Here is a 23,697-nt window from a genome sequence, read left to right as displayed (position 1 = left end):
CATGGAAGTGACTGCGTAGTGAAGACAACCCGTGCCTCTCACCCTTTTCTTTGATAGCTGTTCAAGGCTTGAGTAGCATCCCTCATGAGGACACGCTTTAACGAAACACACAGATGGCCCTCCACATTTTTTCAGACACAGCGACTCTTGTGAATAACAGTGCCTCTCAGCAGTTTATGAGTGAGTTCCATGAAAATTAAAGGAATTTACATATGAATAAATGTGTGTGTGAGGACCACAGCTTTGGTGTGCCAGAGCGATTCAGCCGTACGGCTAGATTTAATAATGTGTACAAAAGCAGGTGGCACGTTTGTATGATCTGATAGCTTTATGGTTTAGCTGATAAGGAACCTGTGGTGGGACATGGGCAGGCAAAAGTCTGAAAGGGATTGCCAGGGTTACAATCTTCATTTTGGATTGCAGCTTTAGGAACCTTCTCTATTTTGTGTGCTCTGCCAATTACTGTGGGGAAATATTTCCTTTTTCTTAGCATAATATCTTTGTTCTTAAAGACATTTCCATTTAAATGTGGGAGGCCGCATTAGTACATTTCTGAGGGATGGATAATGAGATGTTTTGATGTGAGCACTGAGGCCTGTCTCCCTCCTTTGAAGCATACATACAATATGCCTGTAAAAATCACATTGTATGATTGTGTGTAATATAGCTGTGATAAGACTTCAGAGATAGAAATTCTTATCTTCCTTTATTTGATCAGCAGAGCCTAGATTGAGGTGAAAATTATGTGATAAGGAAAATACAGCATATTTTGATTCTTCATTTTCCGGCATGCAGCAAAAGACATCAAAAAGTCCCTTTGAGCATGGGCTCATCACTGACGCCAGCACACTGAAAGAAAAATGGGGTTAATAAAGGATTTAGGTGTTACTTTGTAAAAAGAGAAGTAGATTTTGTTTTGCAGCAAAATACTGGGGGGGGGGGGGGGGGTTGGAATCAAGAGGACAGCAGAGAAAAAACACCCTCAGAATATTTGCTTGTTTGAGGGGGTTGTTGTTTTTCCAGCCTTGAAGTTGATGGCAAAAAGGCCTTTTGTTTTTCACAAAACTTTATTGCCTCAACAACTCACCAATCTGTACAGATGCTGTCCTTGCCTATGCCAGTTAACAAACAATGGCTTGTGAAGAACTATCTATTCAGGACATCAGGGCAGGGTTTGACATTGGTTAGCAAACCACAGTTTATGCTAAATGTTTAGAACCGTTAAACACCATTTTGGTCATTGTTGTGCTTCAGCAGGCTGCCACACCATGGACAACGGAGCTTCTCTGCCTTGCTGCATTGTGAGCTAAGGGTACACTCATGAGGCTGAGCAGATGGAAGATGAAAGTGCACAAGTAGCTTTAAACCATGGTTTGCCTTCTGTAGTCTGGAACTAGATCTAAGCTAAGGCTGGGCCCAAATCCCTTTCCTCCTACTTTAAATACCCAGCTCACAAACCATTAAAGTTCCTCTGTGTGTTTTACATCCATTCTTTGTTTGTACACTCTGGTATATATGGATCTTCAGGAGATTGTGGAGTAGTCCTGCTCCCTTTCTGGCCACACGCCACCCACTTTTTGACCACTGGGATGCAGGTCATTAGAGGGCACTGTAACCTTTGGAATGGGGGGGGGGGAGAGAGAGAGTCATCCCTGCAGTATGTATTTCCATGTCCTATACAAAATGCTTTGAATGAACACCAGCTTTGTATATTATTGAAATGGTAAAAAACAGTGGTATCTCAGTTTTCGAACGTAATCTGTTCTGGAAGACCGTCCGACTTCCAAAACATTCGAAAACCGAGGCGCAAAGGGCGGCCTGCAAATTCAATAGATAAAATTGGGGGGGGGGGGACTCAGCAGAAGCCATCCGACTTCCGAGGCACGTTCGAAAATGGAAGCATTTACTCCTGGGTTTTAGGCTTTTGAAAACCGCAGTGTTTGACTTTCGAGATGTTCGAAAACCAAGGTACCCCTGTACTTGCAAAGGTGAGCAGGTTCCAGGTTTGTGAGATCTATTTCATTTCATTTCATTTTTTTAAACAGCAATATCCATCAATTGAACTCTTGGTACTTGGTGAAGACCTTTTTATCTTCAATGTTTCTAATTCTAAGATTAATTTTAACAACTTTTATCTCTCTTCTATCTTTTGTAACTGTATTGAACACCAATCAGATACTATAGTGATAAACATGTATAAACTGTTGAAATAAACAAATATGCAGGCCAAACTGCTTCCAAGTGGTCACACACCCCATATATTTAAAGCACATCAAACAACTCTCAAAGAATTCTGGGAACTTTAGCTTGTCAAGAGTGATGGGAACTTTAGCTCTGTGAGTGGTAAACTACAGTTCCCAGGATTCTTTGGGGTTATCTGTGCTTTAAATGTATGGTCTGCGCAGGTCTGGATTAAAGCAATAGGAGGCCCTGTGCTAGGAGACCTTGGGAGGACCAAATTTATAGCACCTGATCATGAGAAACATTGAAAGTAGAATGTTGCTGAAATTTTAGCATTGATAAAAACTACTGTATTGTTTATAATTTTATAACCTTTAATAAGTTTACAAAAATATGGAATTAATGAAGACATTCACACAAAACATTCATAGGGGAATCATTACACACACACACACACACACACACACACACAAAAGGTAAAGGTAAAGGACCCCTGACAGTTAAGTCTAGTCGCGAACAACTCTGGAGTTGCAGTGCTCATCTTGCTTTACAGGCCGAGGGAGCCATCGTTTGTCCGCAGCTTCCGGGTCATGTGGTCAGCATGACTAAGCCGCTTCTGGAGAAACCACAGCAGCGCACGGAAACGCTGTTTACCTTCCCACTGGAGCAGTACCTATTTATCTACTTGCACTTTGATGTGCTTTCAAACTCCTAGGTTGGCAGGAGCTGGGACCTGGATTCCAACTGCTGACGTTCCGATTGGCAATCCCTAGGCTCAGTGGTTTAGACCTCAGCGCAACCCGCTCCCTATATATATATATATATATATATATATATATATATATACACACACACACACACACACACTACACTAAATTACACTAAATACAAAGTCAGAACAATTTCTTTCAAGCTCTTTTGGATGCAAACTTATCAATTATATCATTAAAATCAGCAAGTCCCACTTTATCATGTTCTATGTTTAGATAGTAAACTCTGTTTTTTTTTAATGGTAAGAGGCTGAGGACCCGCTAGATTACAAGGCTCTGGGGTGCAACCTGATTAGTCCGTATATGTAAATCCAGCACTGGGGACACGTGAGCAATGTGTGTACTGTATTACGTTTCCATTGATAAGTAACAGAAGCGCATTCAGATGCACAGAATCTCCACCTCGTGGGTGCAAATCTGGAGTGATGCCTTTTCAAAGGATGCAATATTGTAAGCCGGGGACCATGGGAAAATGCTCGTGCTCCTTCCAAACGATGACACTCATATGTCGTTTATAGTACTGTCCCTGTTACACCTGGAAAAAAAATGCAAATACACTCTTGTCGTTTAAAAAAGAGAGGACTGCATGATCCTCGGGGTCCCTTCTATAAGATTCAGAGGCAAGATTGGACAAGAGAAACGATGGAGAAAGAGCGCAGGGAAAGCTAGGGAACCCGGCCGGGCTGCCTCCACAATAACCCCGCCACCCTCGCCTTGCGATCCCCTCCGGCTTCCGCCGCGCTGAATAGGAAAACGACGTCCCTGTGCCAGGAACCATAGCGCGGGCAAGCCCTTCGTTCCTCCCAACGCGCCTGCGCGGCTCTTTCTGCACATGCGCGGCGGCGGCCCCCCACCCACCCAGCGGAAGCTCTCGGCTCCTTTGCGGCGGGTCGGTTCCTGCTTTTGGTTTCGGCAGGAGGGGAACTGCATCCGGGGCGAGGCTTCGCCTATTGTCTGGGTTACGGAGGCGGCCTGTGGGACGCCGCGCAGCCTCTCCCTCTTCAGCGCGGGGTTGCCGCCTAGAGGGGAGCCTGCCGGGCTTGGGGCTGAGGGCTGCCTCCTCATGTGCCCGCGAGCGTCTGCTCGGCTCCAGTGAGTAAGTCCAGCCGCAAAGGCGCCGGCGCCCGCGAGGGCTTCCTTCCCTGCCCGCTTCCCTGCGCTGGGAACCTGCGGCCGCCGGCAGCGGGGCTTCTCCCTCAGCCGCTGGCGCCCTGTGCCCAGCGGCGGGCTTCGTCCAGGGGCTGCTGTGGGGCGCCCCACCCTTCCTCCCGTGGCTTCATTTTGTGCTAGGGGTGGGCATATGCCATCCCGCCTTCAAGGGAGCCTCCCCCGACCCAGCTCTGCTTTCCATTCCCACGACCCAGCTTTCCCTGCAAATTTAAACTCGTGTCGTGCAAGAGTTCTGAAGCCCCGCATGGTTTTCGTTACTCTTCTCTCCCCCCCCCAACAGCTGGTCACAAAAGAAACATGCATGCCTTTCTCTGTCCTTTTCTTTTTTTCTCTCCCCACAGTGGATCGCAGCTCGAAGAGGCGGCAGGTGAAGCCCCTGGCAGCTTCCCTGCTGGAAGTTTTAGATTATGACAGTTCAGATGACAGTGACTTTAAGGTTGGAGATGCTTCAGGTAAACGCTTTTTTCCTGCTTCTTTTCCCGTTTTGACATAGTTTTGTGTTGTAGGGTTCTTCCACTAGTTATGCTTTATTGCTCGTAAAAGTAAACTACTGTTACTTTTTGACTTCTGATCTGCTGAAAGGATGAGAACATCGGTTATGTATATCTAGCACAAGTATTTTTTTGTTTTGCTTTAGAAGTTAAAATTCAAATGTAGTTGAGTTTAGCAAGTGCCGAGGGGATACTGGGTGGCGCTGTGGTCTAAACCACTGAGCCTCTTGGGCTTGCCGATCAGAAGGTCTGCAGTTTGAATCCACGTGATGGGTTGAGCTCCCATTGCTCTGCCCCAGCTCCTGCCAACCTAGCAGTTCAAAAGCATGCCAGTGTAAGTAGATAAATAAGTACCGCTGCGTCAGGAAGGTAAATGGCATTTCCGTGCGCTCTGGTTTCCGTCACGCTGTCCCGTTGCACCAGAAGCAGTTTAGTCATGCTGGCCACATGACCCGGAAAGCTGTTTGTGGACAAACGCTGGCTCCCTCGGCCTGAAAGCAAGATGAGCGCCGCAACCCCATAGTCATCTTTGACTGGACTTAACTGTCCAGGGGTCCTTTATCTTTTTCTTTACTGGGTGAATGACTAGCAGTATAGCACGAGGCAGTAAGGTCATGAGGGTTAGAAAGTTGGGAGAGGTTTGAGATTTATAAATAAAGGGATCTAGGCCCCTCCCCTTTTCCCTGTTGCAAGGTGGAAAGCCTGAGATCTTGAAGTCTTTGGCATGTTCTTTCAGGTAGTCTTTCCTCCACCTAACTGCAGTATCCCATGTGTCATTCTCTACCTTGATCCCCCTCTGCCTGATTTGCAGTAGTGAAACTGGCTATCCAGGTGTTTTTGGACTCCCATAATTTCTCATCATTAGCCATGTGGGCTGGAGCTGATGAGAGTTGGAGTCCAACAACACCTGGATATTCCCCACCACCGCTGTGAGTACAATAGTTTGCTGCCCCCGCCCCCCCGTATCTGTAAGCCATGATGATTCTGACCCCAATCCATAGCTGTCAACTTTTCCCTTTTCTTGCGAGGAATCCTATTTGGAATAAAGGAATTTCCCTTAAAAAAAGGGAAAAGTTGACAGCTGTGCCCAGATCTGTTTCAGCAAGCTCTCCAACACTACAATCATGCAAGCCACTTTCCCCCCTCTCTTCTAGTCTTCCAATTATATGATTCCCAAAATCTTTAGTTTTTTCTTGTCCAAAACCTACCCATATACTTATTGACACATTACTAACCTTCAGGAAGTCCTGTGATCAGTGATTCTTCCATGATGGGGATGGGGCCTAGAGCTGTATATTTGGTCATTCTGAATTCAGCAAAGAGCTGGATGCTGTATTCAACTTCTGGTTGAATAGTTACAAAGTCCAGTTAAACAATTGGAGAGTTTTTGCATGTAACGAGGATGTACATTTTGGAATATCTAGGAGGATTCCTTCTGTCTTGCAGACTGGCTTAGCTTTATGCACTCTTGGTGGCACTTTCATTGTCTCAGAACTATGCACTGAAAGTAAGGGCAGCTTTGGCTATGCATGTACTATGTCAGATTTTGCTTTTTCACCCATGCTACGCCCATTCTGCTACACACAAAAAGGTACACACACTAATTACAATAGATGAGGGACATATTTTTTTTTAAAAAAAACCTTCTGGTGGTTCAAATGGTAGACTTATTTCAAGTTTACACTGAAAGTGGTTCCAGTGCTAAATTGCCTATTGGTTGATGAGTGGATCTAGCATACTTTGCTCCAGCAAAAAAGCAATCAGGAACTCACTTTAAGCTCCTGGTTGTTCCTTTGAAGCCACATCAGTATGTGCTCCACACATGACATTGCATAAGACGTCAGGTGCAGTTTGGGTGAAATGGGTAAAATGGCCTCATGGGCCTTCAGGCTGGACATTCATCATCTTTGCTCTGAAAGCCATTGCAGCAATTGATTTGAGGTTGTTATAAGTGAACAGTCAGATTAGCACTTACTTAAATAGCTCCAAGTGGTTACCAGCTTTGCCTGTGCAACCAGTTATTGGCTTGGGGCAATCTCTCATGAAGAGAAGTCTGCTTCGGCCACACTGCCACTTCAAAACCATGTGAATATGCATTTATAAGCAGGTTTGTAGTGATGAGGTGGACCACTTCAAAGTTCATACCGTGGGAGATGCACTCCTTATTTCTTCCTCACCCACTGGAGCCTTTTTAAGTATTCACATTGTGATAGGTAGGCCTATACATCTACATCCACTGTTTCAGAGCATTAAGCAAAACCTCTTTGAAGATGTGCACATGCCTAAATTATTATATACTGTATTTTTCTGTGTATAAGACTACGTTTTTAAACGAAAAATTAGGTTTAAAATTGGGGCTCGTCTTATACATGGGTAGGTGTTTTCTTAATTTGGAGTCCCCCAAAATAGGGGGTGTCTTATACCTGGGGGCGTCCTATACCTGGGGGCGTCTTATACACAAAAAAATACGGTAAATTCCATTTTATCACATTTGCACGTGTATTTGAATTTCAGTATGGAAGGTGGTCTTGCAAGTCACTATCAATCTGATCTACTTATTCTGAAGCAGATAATATTAATTAATATACAGTTGTCCCTTGTAAGTCGAACGGAATCCGTTCCGGGAGTCTGTTCGACTTCCAAAATGTTCGAAAACCAAATCACTGCTTCTGATTGACTGTAGGAAGCTCCTGCAGCCAATCAGAAGCCCCGCCAGACATTTAGGTTCCAAAAGAACGTTCGCAAACTGGAACAATCACTTCCGGGTTTGCGGTGTTCGGAGCCAAAACTTCCGAGCTCAAGGGAGTTTGGGATCCAAGGTATGACTGTAATACAATACTTTATATAATACTTATAGAAATATACTTTATATAATATTTATAGAAATAATTCAAGTTTGATGTCTCTTAACTTTGCAAACCTGCATAATATGTTGGTTAAATGCAATTCCGTGAGTACCTCTTATATATATATATTTTTGCAATATTTTAAATAAAGTGAGTGAAATATAGCATCGCTTCTTGTCTCCATAGTTGTCTGAGAATAACTGGATTGCCATGTTAGTGTATAGAGAAGATGGATGTTAATGTTTGCAGATTTTGTTGCATAAGAATGTTGAAGTTCGGTCACATTTTAATTCTTCAAAACTTTGAATGAAAAATGCTGAATCTTACGGCTTTGTGACAATTTTGCTTATAATTGTTGACACAAAGCCTTGATTTATATTTTACTGGAGTCTTGAAATGAGACTGATGGCAGTATTTGGATCACAATAAATAATAATACTTGCAACTGGTTACTTTGCAATACAGGTTTACCTGTGTTTATTTTAGAGGTTGTCCCTAAATTAGATTCCATGGCTCTTTCAGAATCACTCTTTGTTGACTGGCCTCAAGTCATCTGCATACGACTATTGTGAGGAAGCTGTACTTTATGGCCCTTTAAATATTAGAAATAACAACCAAGATGTAAGTGAGATAAATGAAAAGCACAAGATATTACAAGCCCTTTTTTGTTCTCTCCTTTTGCCATCTTCCATTGAAACTCTGATTTATCCCTTACAGTGCTAAGCCATGGTTTGTTTTAACCATGTTTTTTCAGCAATCTATGACTTTCTCACAGCCATGGTTTGTTCCTCAAAGCTTGGTTTGTTTTCATGCTGCTCTTGACTATGTACCATCCAAGACACTCACCAAACAAACTGTTGTTAAGCAATATTGTTGTAATCATACATATGCCAAACCATAGTAAGCCAGCAACAAACCATGACTTCATATGTCTTGCTTCCAGAATGTTTAGTCTGCTGATCTCAGTTCAAACAAAACACACTTTGTCCAGCTCAGGGGTTTCCAAACTTTAGGGTTAGCACCCTGGTTCCATAAACACATTCCTAGTGCCCCCTACCCTACCCTATAAAAAGCATCATTCAGAATAGTGATTTGAACGTACCACCCAGGAAGATGATAGCACAATAAAATTCAAAACAATAACAGTTAATTCCACTTTTATTCAAAATGCAATTAAAACTATTAAGTTTAATTATTTCAACAAATTTGATGAATTTAATCCAGTGATTCCTGCTTTTCAAAGTCTCGTAGTCATTTACACCCCCAGCCCCTCATGGTGCCCCCTAGGTAATCCCACTGTCTCCTGGGGGCAGTAAGCCAGCTGCTCTAGTTGAAGTGTTTTGGTTTGCTTTTAATGCTAGCGTAGCACAAATAGGCCATGAACCCCTTTTTTCTTTTCAGTATCTTGAAATAGGTTTTCTACAACCAAGGGGTATACAAATTCTAAAATTACTGGTGACTGATTTCTGTAAGGATTTTTGCTATGTACAGTCATACCTCGTGTTACATACGCTGCGTGATGCGTACGTTCGGGTTACGCACCACGACGACCCAGAAGTAACGGAATGTGTTACTCCCAGGTTTGGCAGTTCGCGCATGCACAGACACGTCAAATGACGTCATGCGCAGAAGCGCCAAATTGCGTTGCCCACATGCGCAGACGCGGCGCTTCATGATACGGACGTCACGGGTTATGAACGGGGCTCCGGTACCACTGTACTGTATAGACAGCAGGTCTAACCCAGTCATTCTCATATGTGCACTTCTCCATGTGCACATCTTTCTGAAGGCACAGCATTTAGTATTTTGAAGAGGGGGTAACTTTATTTAAAATCTGTTATTTGTAAGTCTTGCCTAGTGACAGGCAAATTAGGTTGGTATATTTGTTGACAGAGTTAACATCATGGGTTCTGATCCTCAGTTGCTTAGCAGGTTAGAAATGTTTTGTGTATTGTAACATCCAGTTTAGTTTGGATACCCAGTTTAGCTTTTTCTTCCCCACAGTTTACATGAAAATATAGTAGTTGGGGTAAAAATATCCTAAAATATTTTCCCCCTGAATAACTTTTTATTGGGTTTTATAAACAAGGATCATAGGAATAATAAATGATACAGATAAATAGACTAAGTCATCTCATGTCATTTGTGTATCACAAGAAGCATAATAAATTTGCAATAATAACTACAACATATGAAAACCCTAAAATGTTTTAATAGCACAAATATGTACAGACATTTATTTAAGCAATATAATATTTGTCAATGTCAATAAGCAAGTAAAACCAAGATGTAATAGATGACTTGTTTGTCAAGTCATATATTCATTATTATATGAATGAAATATATTTCTGTATTTTTTGCCATTGAAATATTCAAGACACTTTTTACTATTACTTTTTATTTTTGTGTTGACATTTTTGGTTAAACAAAATGTCTCTTTCTACTTGTTAATACAGTAATAAGATAAATCACACAATACTGTGGCTGCTTGGACAGGTGGTGTTTGGTCAGATTGAATTGACTGCTTAAATGGTAATTGTCTTACTAGCTAGACATTATTTATCAACATTGAGTTATGCGTCTGTGCAAGACGGTGGGGCAGAGGTGAGGGATCTTCATATTGTGCTGAGCTTTGGGCCATGCAGAAGCAGTGCAATATTATCACACTGCTTCTGTTTGCTCCAAAGTGATGTGAGAACTTTTCCCATTCCTGCAGGATATATTCAAAAATGGACAACTTAGTATGTGACCCAGACACTCAAAGTGATACTCATGACTTTTCAACTACTACGGTCACAAAATTTGCTTCTAGGAACCTGCAGCTTTACTTTTGGAGGTATCAGGTCACATGTTAGGTTCTTCACACAAATGAAGATTACTGTGATTAGGTTCTGCCACGTGGGAAAAGTTCTAAACACCTGCAACTGACCTAACCAAAGAAGTGCTGAAACCAAATCTGTTCATGTATGCTGCTGGTAATTTGTCAAAGATGATTTGCATATGCTGCTGGTGATTCTGAGCAAACTTGGGCAAATAGGGTTAAAATAGGCAAGGTGTTAAAAGTAGTCATTTCAGTGTTTATTTTTATTCTGGCTTTTGTTCCAAAAGGGCCCCCAAGGCATTGTTAATTATGAAATATAGTTGAATGTGTGTTTTACTATGAGTTTTACACTTAAACACACCAATGTCATATTTCTGCTGTTGGCTAAAACATGGCAGTGTGGAAGAAAATCTTGATTGGACCATTTTAGTATTTCCAAAAGTCTTAATTGAGTTAAGAGGAACCGGTGCTCTTTCCATTGATGTGTAGCTGCCTATGATGATAGATTGCATTTTACAATGCATTCTTATTTGTGAGTAGGATGGCATGCAAAGTAAAATGGTGACCAATGAATGGTGACCAATCAGTACTCTCTATGGAATATTTTTTCATATACTGGTAGACTTGGAGTTATAAATACCTGTAGTGTTTTCCCCCACAAAGGTAAAGTATTGACTGATCATAAAAGTATTTTACTTGCAACAGGTATCAAAAGATGCAGTGTTAAGGTTGCAGGCGAGTAATAGTTTTCATTGATACGATTTCATATTTGTGAAGTGCTGGTAGTTTCTTTTAATTTTAGGTTTCCTTTTATTATTGTGTTATTATCACATAACTGCATTGTTATAATCAAAGAGTATTATAAAATGACAGCTAGTATTTAGTATTGTACTGAATGATGATGTTTAACCAAAAAAATAAAAAAATAAACATTCTACATTTCAAAATCAAGCACCCCCAACAACCTTTCAATGTCCCAGTGCTAGAGCTGGAAAACATTTCAAATTTCTTGGTGCAGACATTGAATTTTAGTCATGCAAGGCTATAAAAAATAGTCATTTTTTAAAAACCACAAATTGTGAAAAAAACTACACTGTGCGCACAATTCTGTGTGAAACTCCGCACTCTCTTTAAATCAGCTACTCAGTTTAGTGTAGCATGCTTTCATGGAGCAGTTGGGTGCTGGGCTGAATATCTAAAAAAGCTTTCCTTCCTATTCATATTATGCAGGGTAATAGAGACAGAGCTTCTTGCTGTTCTACAAAATACAAATCATTCTTCATCAGTAGGTTTGCAATACTAAAAAAAGCTAATTCAATTGGAGAGAAAAAAATTGAGCCAGATGAAAAATAGGCTATTAAGGGAAGAATATTTAAGTTGACTAAGTTGGTTGCCTCAAGCCTTTTTTAAAAAAAACAAACTTCTTTTTTGGTTCATTTTGCTTTGGAACTCTTTTTTTAAATTTTCATATGCTCAACAGATTCTGAAGGCAGTGGACATGGCAGTGAAGATGGATCAAAGGATAGCGGCGAAGGCTCCTGTAGTGATTCAGAAGAACATATCTTGGAGGAAGAGCTGGCAGAAGAAGAAAAAGTAGAGGAAGAACAACCTAAAAGCTCAGGTGGAGAAGAGCTGCCCATAACGGAGAAAGAGGTGATTAAAACTGAGAAAGAGGAGGAGGAGGAGGAGCTGGTGGATGGAGAAGAGAAGCCTAGAAAGAAAAAAGAGAAAGAGAAACTCTCAGAAGCGGATGCTGGCATAGATGAGCAGACAAACGAACCCAAAAAATGGAATTTGCGAAGAAACCGCCCTTTGCTAGATTTTGTTTCCATGGAGGAGCTGAATGACATAGATGACTATGACAGTGAAGATGACAATGACTGGCGTCCAACTGCTGGGAGGAGGAAGGGGAAAAACACACTACGTAAAGAGGGAAGTGATGCAGATAACGAGGATGATGAAGATGATGGGAGCGGGAGTGAGGATGACAATGAAGAGGAAGGCAATGAGGAAGAGGAGGAGGAGGAGGAGGAGGAGGAGGATAACAGCAGTGCTGCTAGTGATGCCGGATCCAAGAAGAAAAAAGCGAAAGCTCTTAGCAGAAATAGTGCTGATGAGGAGGAGCTGACAAATGATAGCCTGGCCCTTTCACAAAGCAAGAGCAATGAGGTAGAACAGCCAACTTTCTATGATACCTCTGATGAAAAATGGAAATACTCTGCAGTGTGATTGTTTTGAAATTGCTCCCTAAAGCTAGGTGATGTTACCAGACAGTGATTGCATTAATGAGCTGCAGAGTTGTCCTTAATGCTCATTAAGATAAATATGCATCAGCCTTATGTCTGAACCCAACACCCTTTGAAGACCAGTGGGAATCTTCCATTGGCTTCAATGAAATTTGGATTTAAGGCCATATTAAAGAAACTCTTACAATAAATTAATGTTAGGTAAGAGTCTGCACCACACTGCACACAAATCAGGACAACAGTTGGGATGTATTGCAGTAAATAATGCATACCAATGCTAATTAAAGATTAAGGGAGTGTGATTTTGTAGGATAAGCCTGTGACTATTGCTGGAGACAGTGCCTTCAGGTTTAATTAGGGGTTTCTTGTGCATATTGAAATGATGTGTTCTGGTATGTACTCTTAAAAGCTGTGAATGAACACAGGTAAAATTAAGAGGGGCTTAAGTGCAATCCTGTGCAGGTCCGCACTGAAGTAAGTAGCACTGGAAACACCAGTTGCAATTCTATACGCATACTCAGGAGTAATCTCCTTTGAACACAGCAGGAATTGCCTGTCCTACATGCGTAGGATTGCACTATAAAGGCATTATAGAGATGTTCTTGGATTTTTGGCTGGAATGAAGTCTATGTATCCCATTTTTCTTGGACATAGGAATAGATTAAGGTGTTTGTGGAGTGGGTATTTTGATTGATTGGCATTCTTAAAAAAAATTATTGTTCGGACTTGCACTATGTTAGTTAGATATAAATGTTTAAGCACAAGCTTTTATCTTTTGGTTACTGACATGCTTGAAGAGAAAAACTCTTTAATATGAACAAAACAAAATAAAAAATTAAAAAAATCCTTCCAGTAGCACCTTAGAGACCAACTAAGTTTGTTCTTGGTATTAGCTTTCGTGTGCATGCACACTTCTTAAGATACAGTGTGTATCTGAAGAAGTGTGCATACACACGAAAGCTCATACCAAGAACAAACTTAGTTGGTCTCTAAGGTGCTACTGGAAGGTATATTTTTATATTTTTATTTTGTTTTGACTATGGCAGACCAACACGGCTACCTACCTATATCTTTAATATGAGTGCCTCTAAGTATGTTCAGGGTCTTTCTTTCAGCAACACATAATATCAGTCCAGTACCACATACCGGTAGTTATCTGTCATACCATTGTCTGTCACTGGACCAGTCAACTTTCCTAACCTATGTTCATACTTAATAGTTTCTCATTTTATTATTTTATTATTTTTACATTAAAAATATAGCCTCCGTTTCTCCAACAAAATGGTGCTTGTTCTCAGGCAAGTGTGTATAGCATCAGGGCAGCAGAAGCAAACTCCATTTAATTCTTCTAATTAATGATGGCATCATGGTTTAAGGGAGTTTAAAATGAGAAATTGTTTGTGCTCAGAGTATTTTTTTATATCTCTATTTTTGTTTTGAGTTCTTTGCTCTAGTATATTAGGAATGTAGCAGCAGCAGACCAAGCAGGGAATAGTAACTGAGATAATCTGGGGGAACACTATTAGTGGTCCCTCATGCACCAGAGGCAGGGCTTACGTTAGTGATGAGTCTTGTCTTCAATTTAGTGGTCTAACAATGGAATGCCCAATTGGAATCAGGCAGGTACCATCCCTGCTAAGTTTCAAATACTATGTTCAAAATTGTTTTATTTCAGGAGGACATTGCACCAATTCTGTGATATTTTAATCTATGTTTTAAATTATTGTTTGTTTTAATTCAGATGTGGTGAAAAGTGGAGTATAATTTTTCAATAAATAAATAAATAAGGTAATACACATGCCCATCTGAAACAGGGTGGGGAACCTATGAATCTCCAGATGTTGTTAGACTACAAATTCCATTATTTCTAACCATTCACCATGTTGGGTTATGGGAGTTGGAATTGGGCTGATGGGAGTTTACCCAGCTTATTTAATGGCTGAAAAGCATTGTTTCTGGCAATCCCATGATCACTGTTTGAGAATGTTTTCAACTGTTTGTTTTTTAGAATACTGTATTTTTAGTTGTTGCGTTAAATGGTTTATCATTGCCTGCCACCCTAACTCCTTTGAGAGGAAGGGCAGAATATAAATCTAACAACAACAACAACAACAACAACAACAACAACAACAACAACAACAACAACATCATATGGAGGGACTTAGGTTCCCCAGCTCTGCTCTAAAGCCCACCTCTTTGTGAGACCATTGAGTCCAGATTCAAAAATTACCTAGCAAAGTGATAGTCTGTAGTAGCAAATTATTTTTTAGGACTGAGCCTATTAACAGCACAGTCCTCTGCATGTTTACTTTAAACTACCGTAAGTCCTGCTGTGTTTAATGGTGCTAATTTGCTAGTAAATGTACTCTGGCTTGCTGTCTAAAGAGTGCAGGAAAATGTTCAAAAGAGAGCAACCAAAATGGTCATAAAGATGGAGCAACCCTCCTCTGAGGAAAGTCTGCAGTATTGCAGAGAGGGATTAGTTTAGGGAAAAGGCTTGGGGTGGGAGTGTGCCAGATGATAGAAGTGTATAAAATTATGTATGTTGAAGAAAGTGGATAGAGGTAAGTTTTTCACTTTCTCTCATAATACTAGAAACTAGTGTCATTCAGCAAAACTAACGGGGGTGGGGGGTGGGAGATGCAGAAAAACTATGAAATTCACTGTCACCAAATATACTGATGGCTGATGACTTTGAAAGGGGGATTAGACCAATACTATCCAGGGTCAGAGGCACCGTGTCCCTGAATACTGAAAAATGTGAATGGGAGAGTGCTATTGTGCTATTGTCCTATATAAGGGCTTCACATAGGCATCTGGTTGGCCACTGTGGGAACATAATGTTCAACCAGACGGCCTTTGGCCTAATCCAGCAGGACAGCACTTATGTTCCTGTGTATTTTAGTACAGCATCAAACTTTTAGTACCTGATGGTGATGTGCTGGTATTAAAGATATGGTGGTGTTTCCAGTACAGTGGTACCTCCAGTTGCAGATGGGACCCATTCCGGAGGTCTGGACAGAACCCGAGATTTTTGCAACCGGAGGACCGCTTCTGCGCATGCACGCGGGGCAAAACCCAGTAAAATACTTCCGGGTTTGCTGCTTTCGCAATCCAAAGTTTACGTTACCCAAGGGTAACATAAGCCGAGGTGCTACTGTATCCATGTCTATGTAAGCATTGAGGAGCAGAGGCCAGTGGTCTAAACACTATAGCGATCTTGAGCTGCAGTGGACAGAGTTATGAAAATAGTACATACAGGTGATGAAGTCTTGGAGTCAGTGGGCCTTACTTTCAAATGTATATTCAGGTCTGAAGAGAGATACATTAATTGCTGAATATCCTGGCATGTAAAGTGCATAGATAATGCGCTTTATAATCTCATCATGCGTGCTGTGAAGGAAGCTCACTCTATTACAACTGAATCCTTTGATCTTGCATCAGCAAATTTTTTATCGTGGTTCTTTGCCTTTAGGACATCTTCCCAGCCAAGTCTCGCAATACATTTTACAGGTATTAATAGGTTGAATCTCTCAAAGTTTCTGCCCAAGTTGGACTGCAGTCCACGGAAGCTATTTGCATGCATGTCTGCAGGTGTGAATTATGCGTGCAGCCGAAGTTGACTTTGAAGTTTTCAGTGCAGCATCCATGGCCACTGACCTCACAAAATGGTTCTAATAATGAAACTGCAACCATCATCATCTACGTTTGTGATGGTGAAACCTTTGAAGACAGCTTTGGCATGAAGGGTCTTGCATATAGGTGCTTCGGATTGTAAACCACATCTGTGTTCTATTTAAGGAATAAGGAAAATGAAGGCCAGGGAGATTAATTGCACTGAATCACATTGCTAAGTGTGATGTGCTGTTCTAAGTGCTGTTCTGCTAATGGCAATCAGTGCTGCATCTTTAAAGTTCAGTCCTTAGTGGAGACCTGTGTGGGGTAGAGCCAGTATTGCAATCTAGTCTTTCAAATTTTCAAGTTTGTCATCTATCACAGATCATCTATCCCTCTAGATTAAAATACTTCAGCCAATCCATATTTCGCAAACTACACTTTAAGAGGTTTTTAAATTATTGAAAGTTGAATGAAAACTTAGTTAGGTTAAAGCAATTAAACTGTTGAGACTAGGTATTTATTTCAGTATGGTCCTTGGTTCTTTCCTACACATGTCTCCTGTAGTTAGGTAGTCACAGGCCTAGCCGGATGCGCACACTTTGTATCCATCTTACTGAAGGTAAGCTGGTCTGGATCAGATTAGTGCCTAAATGGAAGGCCAGCTGGGAAACCCATGTACAACTACCTTGAGTTTTGTAGCTCTGTTGTTTGGTTTATATTGTGTTATATTCCATCCAGTGGTCTTCAGATGAAGAGCAATCTAGAAATAAGAATACATAATACGTCTGACCATTCCCCGTGGAATCACTTTCTGTTGAATATCTGAATCTATAGCAGGGGTCGGCAAACTTACCCGGCCTTGGGCTGGTTCCTCTGGCCCCGATTGCACAGAGGGCAGGGGTGTGCGTGCCCATATGCACGTGCGCTTTTTTCTGGTGCACTTCTGGGTTGGTGCAGCGCTGGAAATAGCTTGTGCGCGTGCACACGGGCCTCCACAGACCCGGAAGTGCGCTGGAAATGACGCTTGCACATGTGCGCAAGCTATTTCCGGCACAGTGCCGGTAAGACCGGGCGGCGGCGGTTGTCGCGTGCCAGATATTGGCTCGCTCGGGCCATATCCAGCCCGCGGGCCTTAGTTTGGGGACCCCTGATCTATAGCATAGCCATGACTAAACTCTCCCAATGAGTTCCATGGGACTAAGGATCAATGGCTGCATCTCTACTGTATCTTCATATAAAATATACTTTGTAGTATTTCATTGCCTGCCATTATGGAAAGTTCCATAGTATTTCACTAAAGTTGTGAAGGTTTAGATGTGTCAGAAGTTGGATGATGAATTTCTACTTGGTTTCAAGCAGAATCCAAAGTACTTTGATGGTAATTTAAATGTCTGTTTTTCATAATTAGGGCTGTTGCACAGTTTAAAAAAATCTTAGCCAATTAATCATATGAAAAACATGCATATATGTGTGTAAGAGGAAAAACACTTGTTTTTAAGAAAAAAGGCATGCTGCACACATCTGTCACATCAAACATAATTTTAGAAGGGGCATTTTTTATCTCAGGAAATGCCTCTGCTAAGCTGGTGCTTTCATATGTAATTTATACCTTATTCAGAAGGCACATGAGCTAAGTGGGTCGGGATCTGTTCAGTACTTGGAATGGGAGGCCAGCTGGGAATCACATTCACTACCTTTGAGCCCCATGATGGAAGAAAGGTGATGATGGCAAAAAGTTAGGACATGAAAACAATAAAATTAAATGTATTAAAAGCAGTTAAAAAAACAAAATTTGCCTGATTAATTGGGGCAACTTTTTAGTCAACCAAAATGTTTTTAGCTTACAAACTATCCAATTAATTGATCAGGTGATGATTTAGTTGTAATGGCCAATGTTTTGCTACGCATTAGGATTTGTGTCGCCACCTACCTGAGTGTACTTGCCTTTGTGCAGACATATATAGAGTTTGGGGAGTTGCTCGAAAAACCATAAATTAACAGCTGGAATTATTACATGTTCTTGCAGCTTGAAGACTGGGAGATTCCCCCCCCCCCCACCATGTTGTTCCTTATTGTGTATACAGTGATATTCTTGGGGAGGATATAATAGCATTTGTAATAATGATGCAGCAGTGGCTAAAACCTAGGGAAACCTAAATGGTTTCTTTAAGGAGCCAATCTTGAGAAAGGCACAGGAACATTTTAGTCCGAAATCAGGAAACCCCGAATTAAATTTGTGCATCATATAACATAGGCTGGGATCCATAGAACTACTTTAGGCAAAGGCTTCTGCATGGCCAGTGGAATTTCTTACTTTTTTGTTTGAGCACCTGTTGTAATAGTGTCACAATCTGGATTTGAAATTTCCCTCAGCTTCAAAAGTAGCTTGCCATGAGACACGAGGCTGCTTCTTAGGGAAAATGAGATACGTACAAGACAATCCTGGCTTTGTCTTTATTCAGAAGCAATTCTTGTTTTTTTCTTCTATAACAAATATGCTTGTTTATTGAAAGCCAAGCCTAGCCCTTCAGCATTGTGGCTTCAACTTTTGTGTGTTTCAGTACTTAATATTTTGTAAGTTTGTGTGATAGTAATGCATTGTTCGTTATGTTTGTATCCTCTTTTCTCTCAAGGAGCTCACAGTGGTACAGTCATACCTCGTGCTGCGCTCGCTGCGGGTTGCGTTCGCTGCAGGATATGAATGCGCCGAACCCAGAAGTACCAGAACGGGTTACTTCTGGGTTTCGGCGCTCGCGCATACGCAGAAGTGGCGAATCACAACCCGCACAGCGCCGCGGGTTATGGACGCTGTGGGTTGTGAACGCACCTCGCACATGGATCGCGTTCGCAACCCGAGCGTCCACTGTATTTTGATATCATAGCAATTCCATGAGTTGGTTTGGGCTGACCTCAGGGTGAATTTGATTTAAATCAAATTGATTGAAATCACGATTGAAATCACTGGTCATTAAGACTTGATTTAAATCAGTTTTATTTATTTTTTACAGAAAGACATTCCTGCTGGTATAATCTTAATATTTACAAACAGAGGAAGGTTTCATTTTGAGAATAATAAAATTTCAGACTAGTTTTTACAGTAGCATCAAAAATTACTGATTTGGTTATACTATTAGAAATACATGGACAGATAATTATGAAATTATTGTGAGGTCTAATAAGTTAACTGTTTATATTTGGACAGCTTTTCTGCTGCACTTTATTGGAAGGAGAAAAATAATCATTTCCTTAACAACTATTTAAACAAGTTATTTAACTAAAACAATAACATGTATCCATGTTTGTTAACTGATGTGGTAAACTTTTTTTTAATCCCCCAACTTAGACTGAGTTTCAGCACAAATGAAAAACTTAAAACATTCCTGATGAATGCTAGCTTTTGGAATATAATGTAACTTAAATAGAAAACTATCTTTAGAAAGATTTTTTTCCTTAAAAAAGTGTTTTATTTTAAAAATCCAATTTAAATCAAAAAAATCAATTTAAATAAAAAATATCCGATTTAAATTTTTTAAAAATCTGATTTTTTTGGGGAAAAATCATTCATTTTTATCCACCCTGGCTGACCTATATGAATCTTGAAAAAGGGCGGGGGGGGGGGAAACCAGAGGAAATGTATAATGACAGGGGGCCTAGCTAACTTACTGGATAACTGCAAAGGAAGGAGATTGGAGTTATTTGTTGCACCCTAGTTTGGTAGTGTTGTGTAAGGTATTTGGCAGGAACGGGGAATCTCTGGCACCATAGAAGTTGTTGGACTACAAGTTCCATCATCTCTGACTGTTGACTGTGTTTCTTGGTCTGATAGAAGCTGGAGTTCAACAACATCTAGAGGTCCCAAGTTTCCCCACCACTGGTATATGGCATGTATGATTTGTAGGCTTAAAACTAGCAATTAGAAGCAAGAGATAGCAAAGTATAAGGAGCAGGAGCTGGAAAAGAACACGAGGGGAAACAACAAGGCTAAGAATGCCAGGCCTTTGTGAGAGTGCTTAGGGCCATTGTAGATGTGATCGTTCACATAGTATAACATAAAAACACCAATAGATAAAGAAGTAAAGGGCTTGAGGAATCATGTTCACTTACAGTTCTAACATAGGTTGCAGGCTCAAAACAATAGTAAATCATGATAATGCCTCTTCTAATATAACAAGTGTATTTTTACTTTTCAATGATAGGACTCGCTGATTCTTGAGAAATCTCAGAATTGGAGCTCTCAGAAAATGGACCATATTATGATTTGCTGTGTTTGTCTTGGGGATAATAGTGAAGATGCTGATGAAATAATCCAGTGCGACAATTGTGGAATAACAGTGCATGAAGGTAATTCTATCATGACTTCAATTTCCAACAAATAATAAAGCTTTGTTTTTCTCTTAGCAAATTGAGGTGAATTTGTTTTCACACAGCGGCATTGGATGCAATACTTTCTACAACTGTTTGGTATTCCTTGACTTTCAGATATGGGAGATTAAATCTGCAACCATGAATTTGCATGCAGTCAAACCTGCTTCGTGTTTATGAAAACTCAACTGTTAATTTGTATTTTTCCTTAGTGGAAAACAAATTAAAGCTATAATCCTTATGCCCTTCAGTTCCAGTATATAAAAGCTTCATATATTAAATGGTTTTGCCAATAAGATCTAACCCTGATCTTTTGAATAGAAACAAAGGATTTGCCCAGTGAATCTTTTAAATTCACGAAGGCAGTTGCTCCTCTTAATATAGTGTCATCCATTTAAGAAGTAAATGCTGATAGAAGGCATGCTAATGTATACAGTTTACAGCTGAGTGTGACTGATTTGTTGTAGTACATCATCATTCAGACTAGTTAAAAGGGAACATAAAAACATCTTGAAATAAACACATTGGTGGAGGTTAGATCTTCTCCCAAATAGTTTGCATAGTGATTCATACTGCATCTATATGAAGTTAAGGTTCAATTGCTTATCATTCCCAGCCCTAACAGCTTGCCTCAAATCAGAAGTATAGGCTCTTATTAAATCGCAAAGGCATGTTTGGATGGGACCAGAGATAGGGCTTTCTCTGTGGTCACACTCCGACTCTGGAGCTTCCAACTAGGGAACCCAACATTGCTGTCTTAATTTTCTGTCACAGTGTGAAATTCTTTATTTACTCAGAAGTAATCTCTGTTGAGCATATTAGGGCTTATATATGAGAAAACATGCACTGGATTGCACTGTTAGTGTCTCCTTGGAGGTATTTTGGTTTACTGTGTATATTTCATCATTACATTTTCAGTATAGATAAATTTTACTTGGAGAGCTCTCTGTAATATTTGTGTGCTTTAATGTGTTTGGCGTTGCTGTTCTCTTTTGTACTTGTGTTGTTGTTTTTTGTGTGGGATCCCACACTGAAGGTTAGCAAGCAGCAACCTATTTGCTTCTCTTTAGCTTAACTCTAAGCTCCAGTTAGCTGAGAACTGGTGCTTTCACTTTGTTCTCTGCTGCCTGGGTTGGAGGCAGCATGAATATAGGGAAGCCCTCAGCCTGTTACATTTTGAGGGGCCACCTTCCTTTGTGTGTTTGGAAGTTCAGCCTAGACTTTCCTTTCTAGGAAATATTTTCAACCTCAATGGGCAGTGATTGTTTTGTTGGTTTAAATTTAAAACAATGGTTTTTGGCATCAGGAGGTCACCGTATTTTCTTCATTCAAGACTGAGTGGTGTGCCAGGTTCAAGCATCTGCAGCCACCATTCTGGATTGGCAGGAGCCCCTTCTGAGAGCCCTCAACAGATGCCTGGTGGTACTAACCCCTGAGGCTGACGCGGTTTTCCAATCTGAATGAATGTTCACTCTTGGTGGAAAAGGAAAGTGTTGGATGTTGAAATATACTTGGTGTGGGTGGTAAAATCTGCCACCTGCTCCTGATATTCAAAGGCCATACCTTTCTGCACTTTATGGTCCCTCATAATAACAGAGATTTTGCTAGATACATGTCTGGAACATTTTTTTTTCTTTTAAGATCTGGGTGACAAATTTCTATCAGTGCTTCTGGAAGATGTTACTTGTTTTAGTTGAAAAAAGGTATATTTTATAAAGTGTTCCTTGGATAGATTTGCCCTTCTGTGGATAAATTTAAAAATAAAATCTTAAGCTCTGGTCTGTCACTTTAGATAACTGCTTTTGTGCTAAAATCTCCTAACTGGTTTGTAATAGCACAGCACCCCCAGCTGGGGTGTCAGTTCTCCTGATGTACTGATTGCAGCGTGTCTAAAGAAAACTGTCTGGTACATATCTTTTTTTAAAGTAAGAATTTATTGGATTTTTCAAAATCAAATTAAACAAAATACAAATACACACAATACACACACTACACAAAAACACACCAACAAAAAACACAATTATTTAACAATCCTTCTCTTCTTTAAAATCCTAGGCTTGGGACTTCCTCATGTCCTCTCTTATGCGTTCATTTCTAATCTTCTTTAGTAACTTTGTAACATTGTAAAATCTTATTTCTTACATCTAATCTTAGTCTTACAGTTATAATCAACATATCTTAAATGATACAACTTATTCTTATCAAATCAAATATCATATTCCAAGTCTTAACTTCTTATATCCTTTCTCATTTAACTTAGTAAAGCTGTTGCCATTATTGTCTGGTACATATCATTGCAGGCAATGTAGTTGTGGGTCATTTACTTTCTGGCAGTTGTCCTTGCATTGGTGCTATAAATTAAATATATACTGCAATTTTCCTAAAATATTTTGATATCCCTTTGTTTACTCCAATATTGGTATTGTACACAGTGAAGAATTCATGCTCTTAAGAGTTGCATGAACTGGTGACTTTACCTATAATAAAATAGGTGCACAGTGCAACTATTTCTCCATAGTTGAGCTTTCAGATCTCTTTGCAATCAGTCAATCTCACTCTTTCTTTAAGTTTTCTATTCACCTGAAGTAAATCTAATTGTTTTCAGGAGGCATTCAATATGTTATCTAGAAATCACCCATATGGTTAAAGCTAAGGTAAAGGAGCCCTGGACAATTAAGTCCAGTCAAAGGCGACTATGGGGTTGCGGCGCTCACCTCATCTCAGGGCAAGGGATCTGGCATTTGTCCACAGACAGCTTTCCAGGTCATGTGGTCAGCATGACTAAACTGCTTCTGGTGCGATGATGAGTGCCAGAATGCACAGAAATGCCGTTCACCTTCCCGCTGTGGTGGTACCAGTTATCTGCTTGCACCCCGCTGTGTGGATTCGAGCTGCCAAATTTCGGATCGGCAACCCCAAGAGGCACAGTGGTTTAGACCACAGCGCCACCCACGTCCCAAATCACCCATATAATAGGTTGTAAAAGCAGAGAATAATCATTGCTTTAAAATACTACGGTATTTTCTGATGTCTTTTGAATTAATCTCCAATCCTCCTCCAGTAAAGCACAGTCAATTGTACAAATTAACAGAATGACTTCCTGTCAGAGGGTATATGTAATGCTCCAAAATCAATCAAACAACCTTGCAGAATGTCACCTAATTAGCCATTTGGTAGTACCTGCAAATTTGT

General features: G+C 40.5%; 1 protein-coding gene across 11 annotated transcripts in view; it reads left to right on the top strand.

Moving 5' to 3' along the window:
• The first annotated feature begins 3,818 nt into the window (after nucleotides 1-3,818).
• The window catches only part of PHF14 (PHD finger protein 14), a 135,729-nt gene continuing 115,850 nt past the window's right edge, over nucleotides 3,819-23,697 (top strand). For 8 of the 11 annotated variants that reach the window (XM_033165431.1, XM_033165426.1, XM_033165427.1 and 5 more), the window contains exons 1-4: nucleotides 3,876-4,047; nucleotides 4,463-4,573; nucleotides 11,760-12,448; nucleotides 20,340-20,484. In XM_033165431.1, the coding sequence (XP_033021322.1) occupies nucleotide 4,047; nucleotides 4,463-4,573; nucleotides 11,760-12,448; nucleotides 20,340-20,484 (946 nt within the window). In that variant the 5' untranslated portion in view covers nucleotides 3,876-4,046. Of the gene's footprint in view, nucleotides 4,048-4,462; nucleotides 4,574-11,759; nucleotides 12,449-20,339; nucleotides 20,485-23,697 lie in introns of all 11 variants that reach the window. The other 3 variants (XM_033165434.1, XM_033165425.1, XM_033165428.1) reach the window with 3 other exon arrangements.

This window comes from Lacerta agilis, chromosome 12 (genome assembly GCF_009819535.1).
Source record: "Lacerta agilis isolate rLacAgi1 chromosome 12, rLacAgi1.pri, whole genome shotgun sequence".
NCBI lineage: Eukaryota > Metazoa > Chordata > Lepidosauria > Squamata > Lacertidae > Lacerta > Lacerta agilis.
The sequence above is the reverse complement of the archived record's forward strand: the minus strand, read 5'-3'. Positions and strand labels throughout refer to the sequence as shown.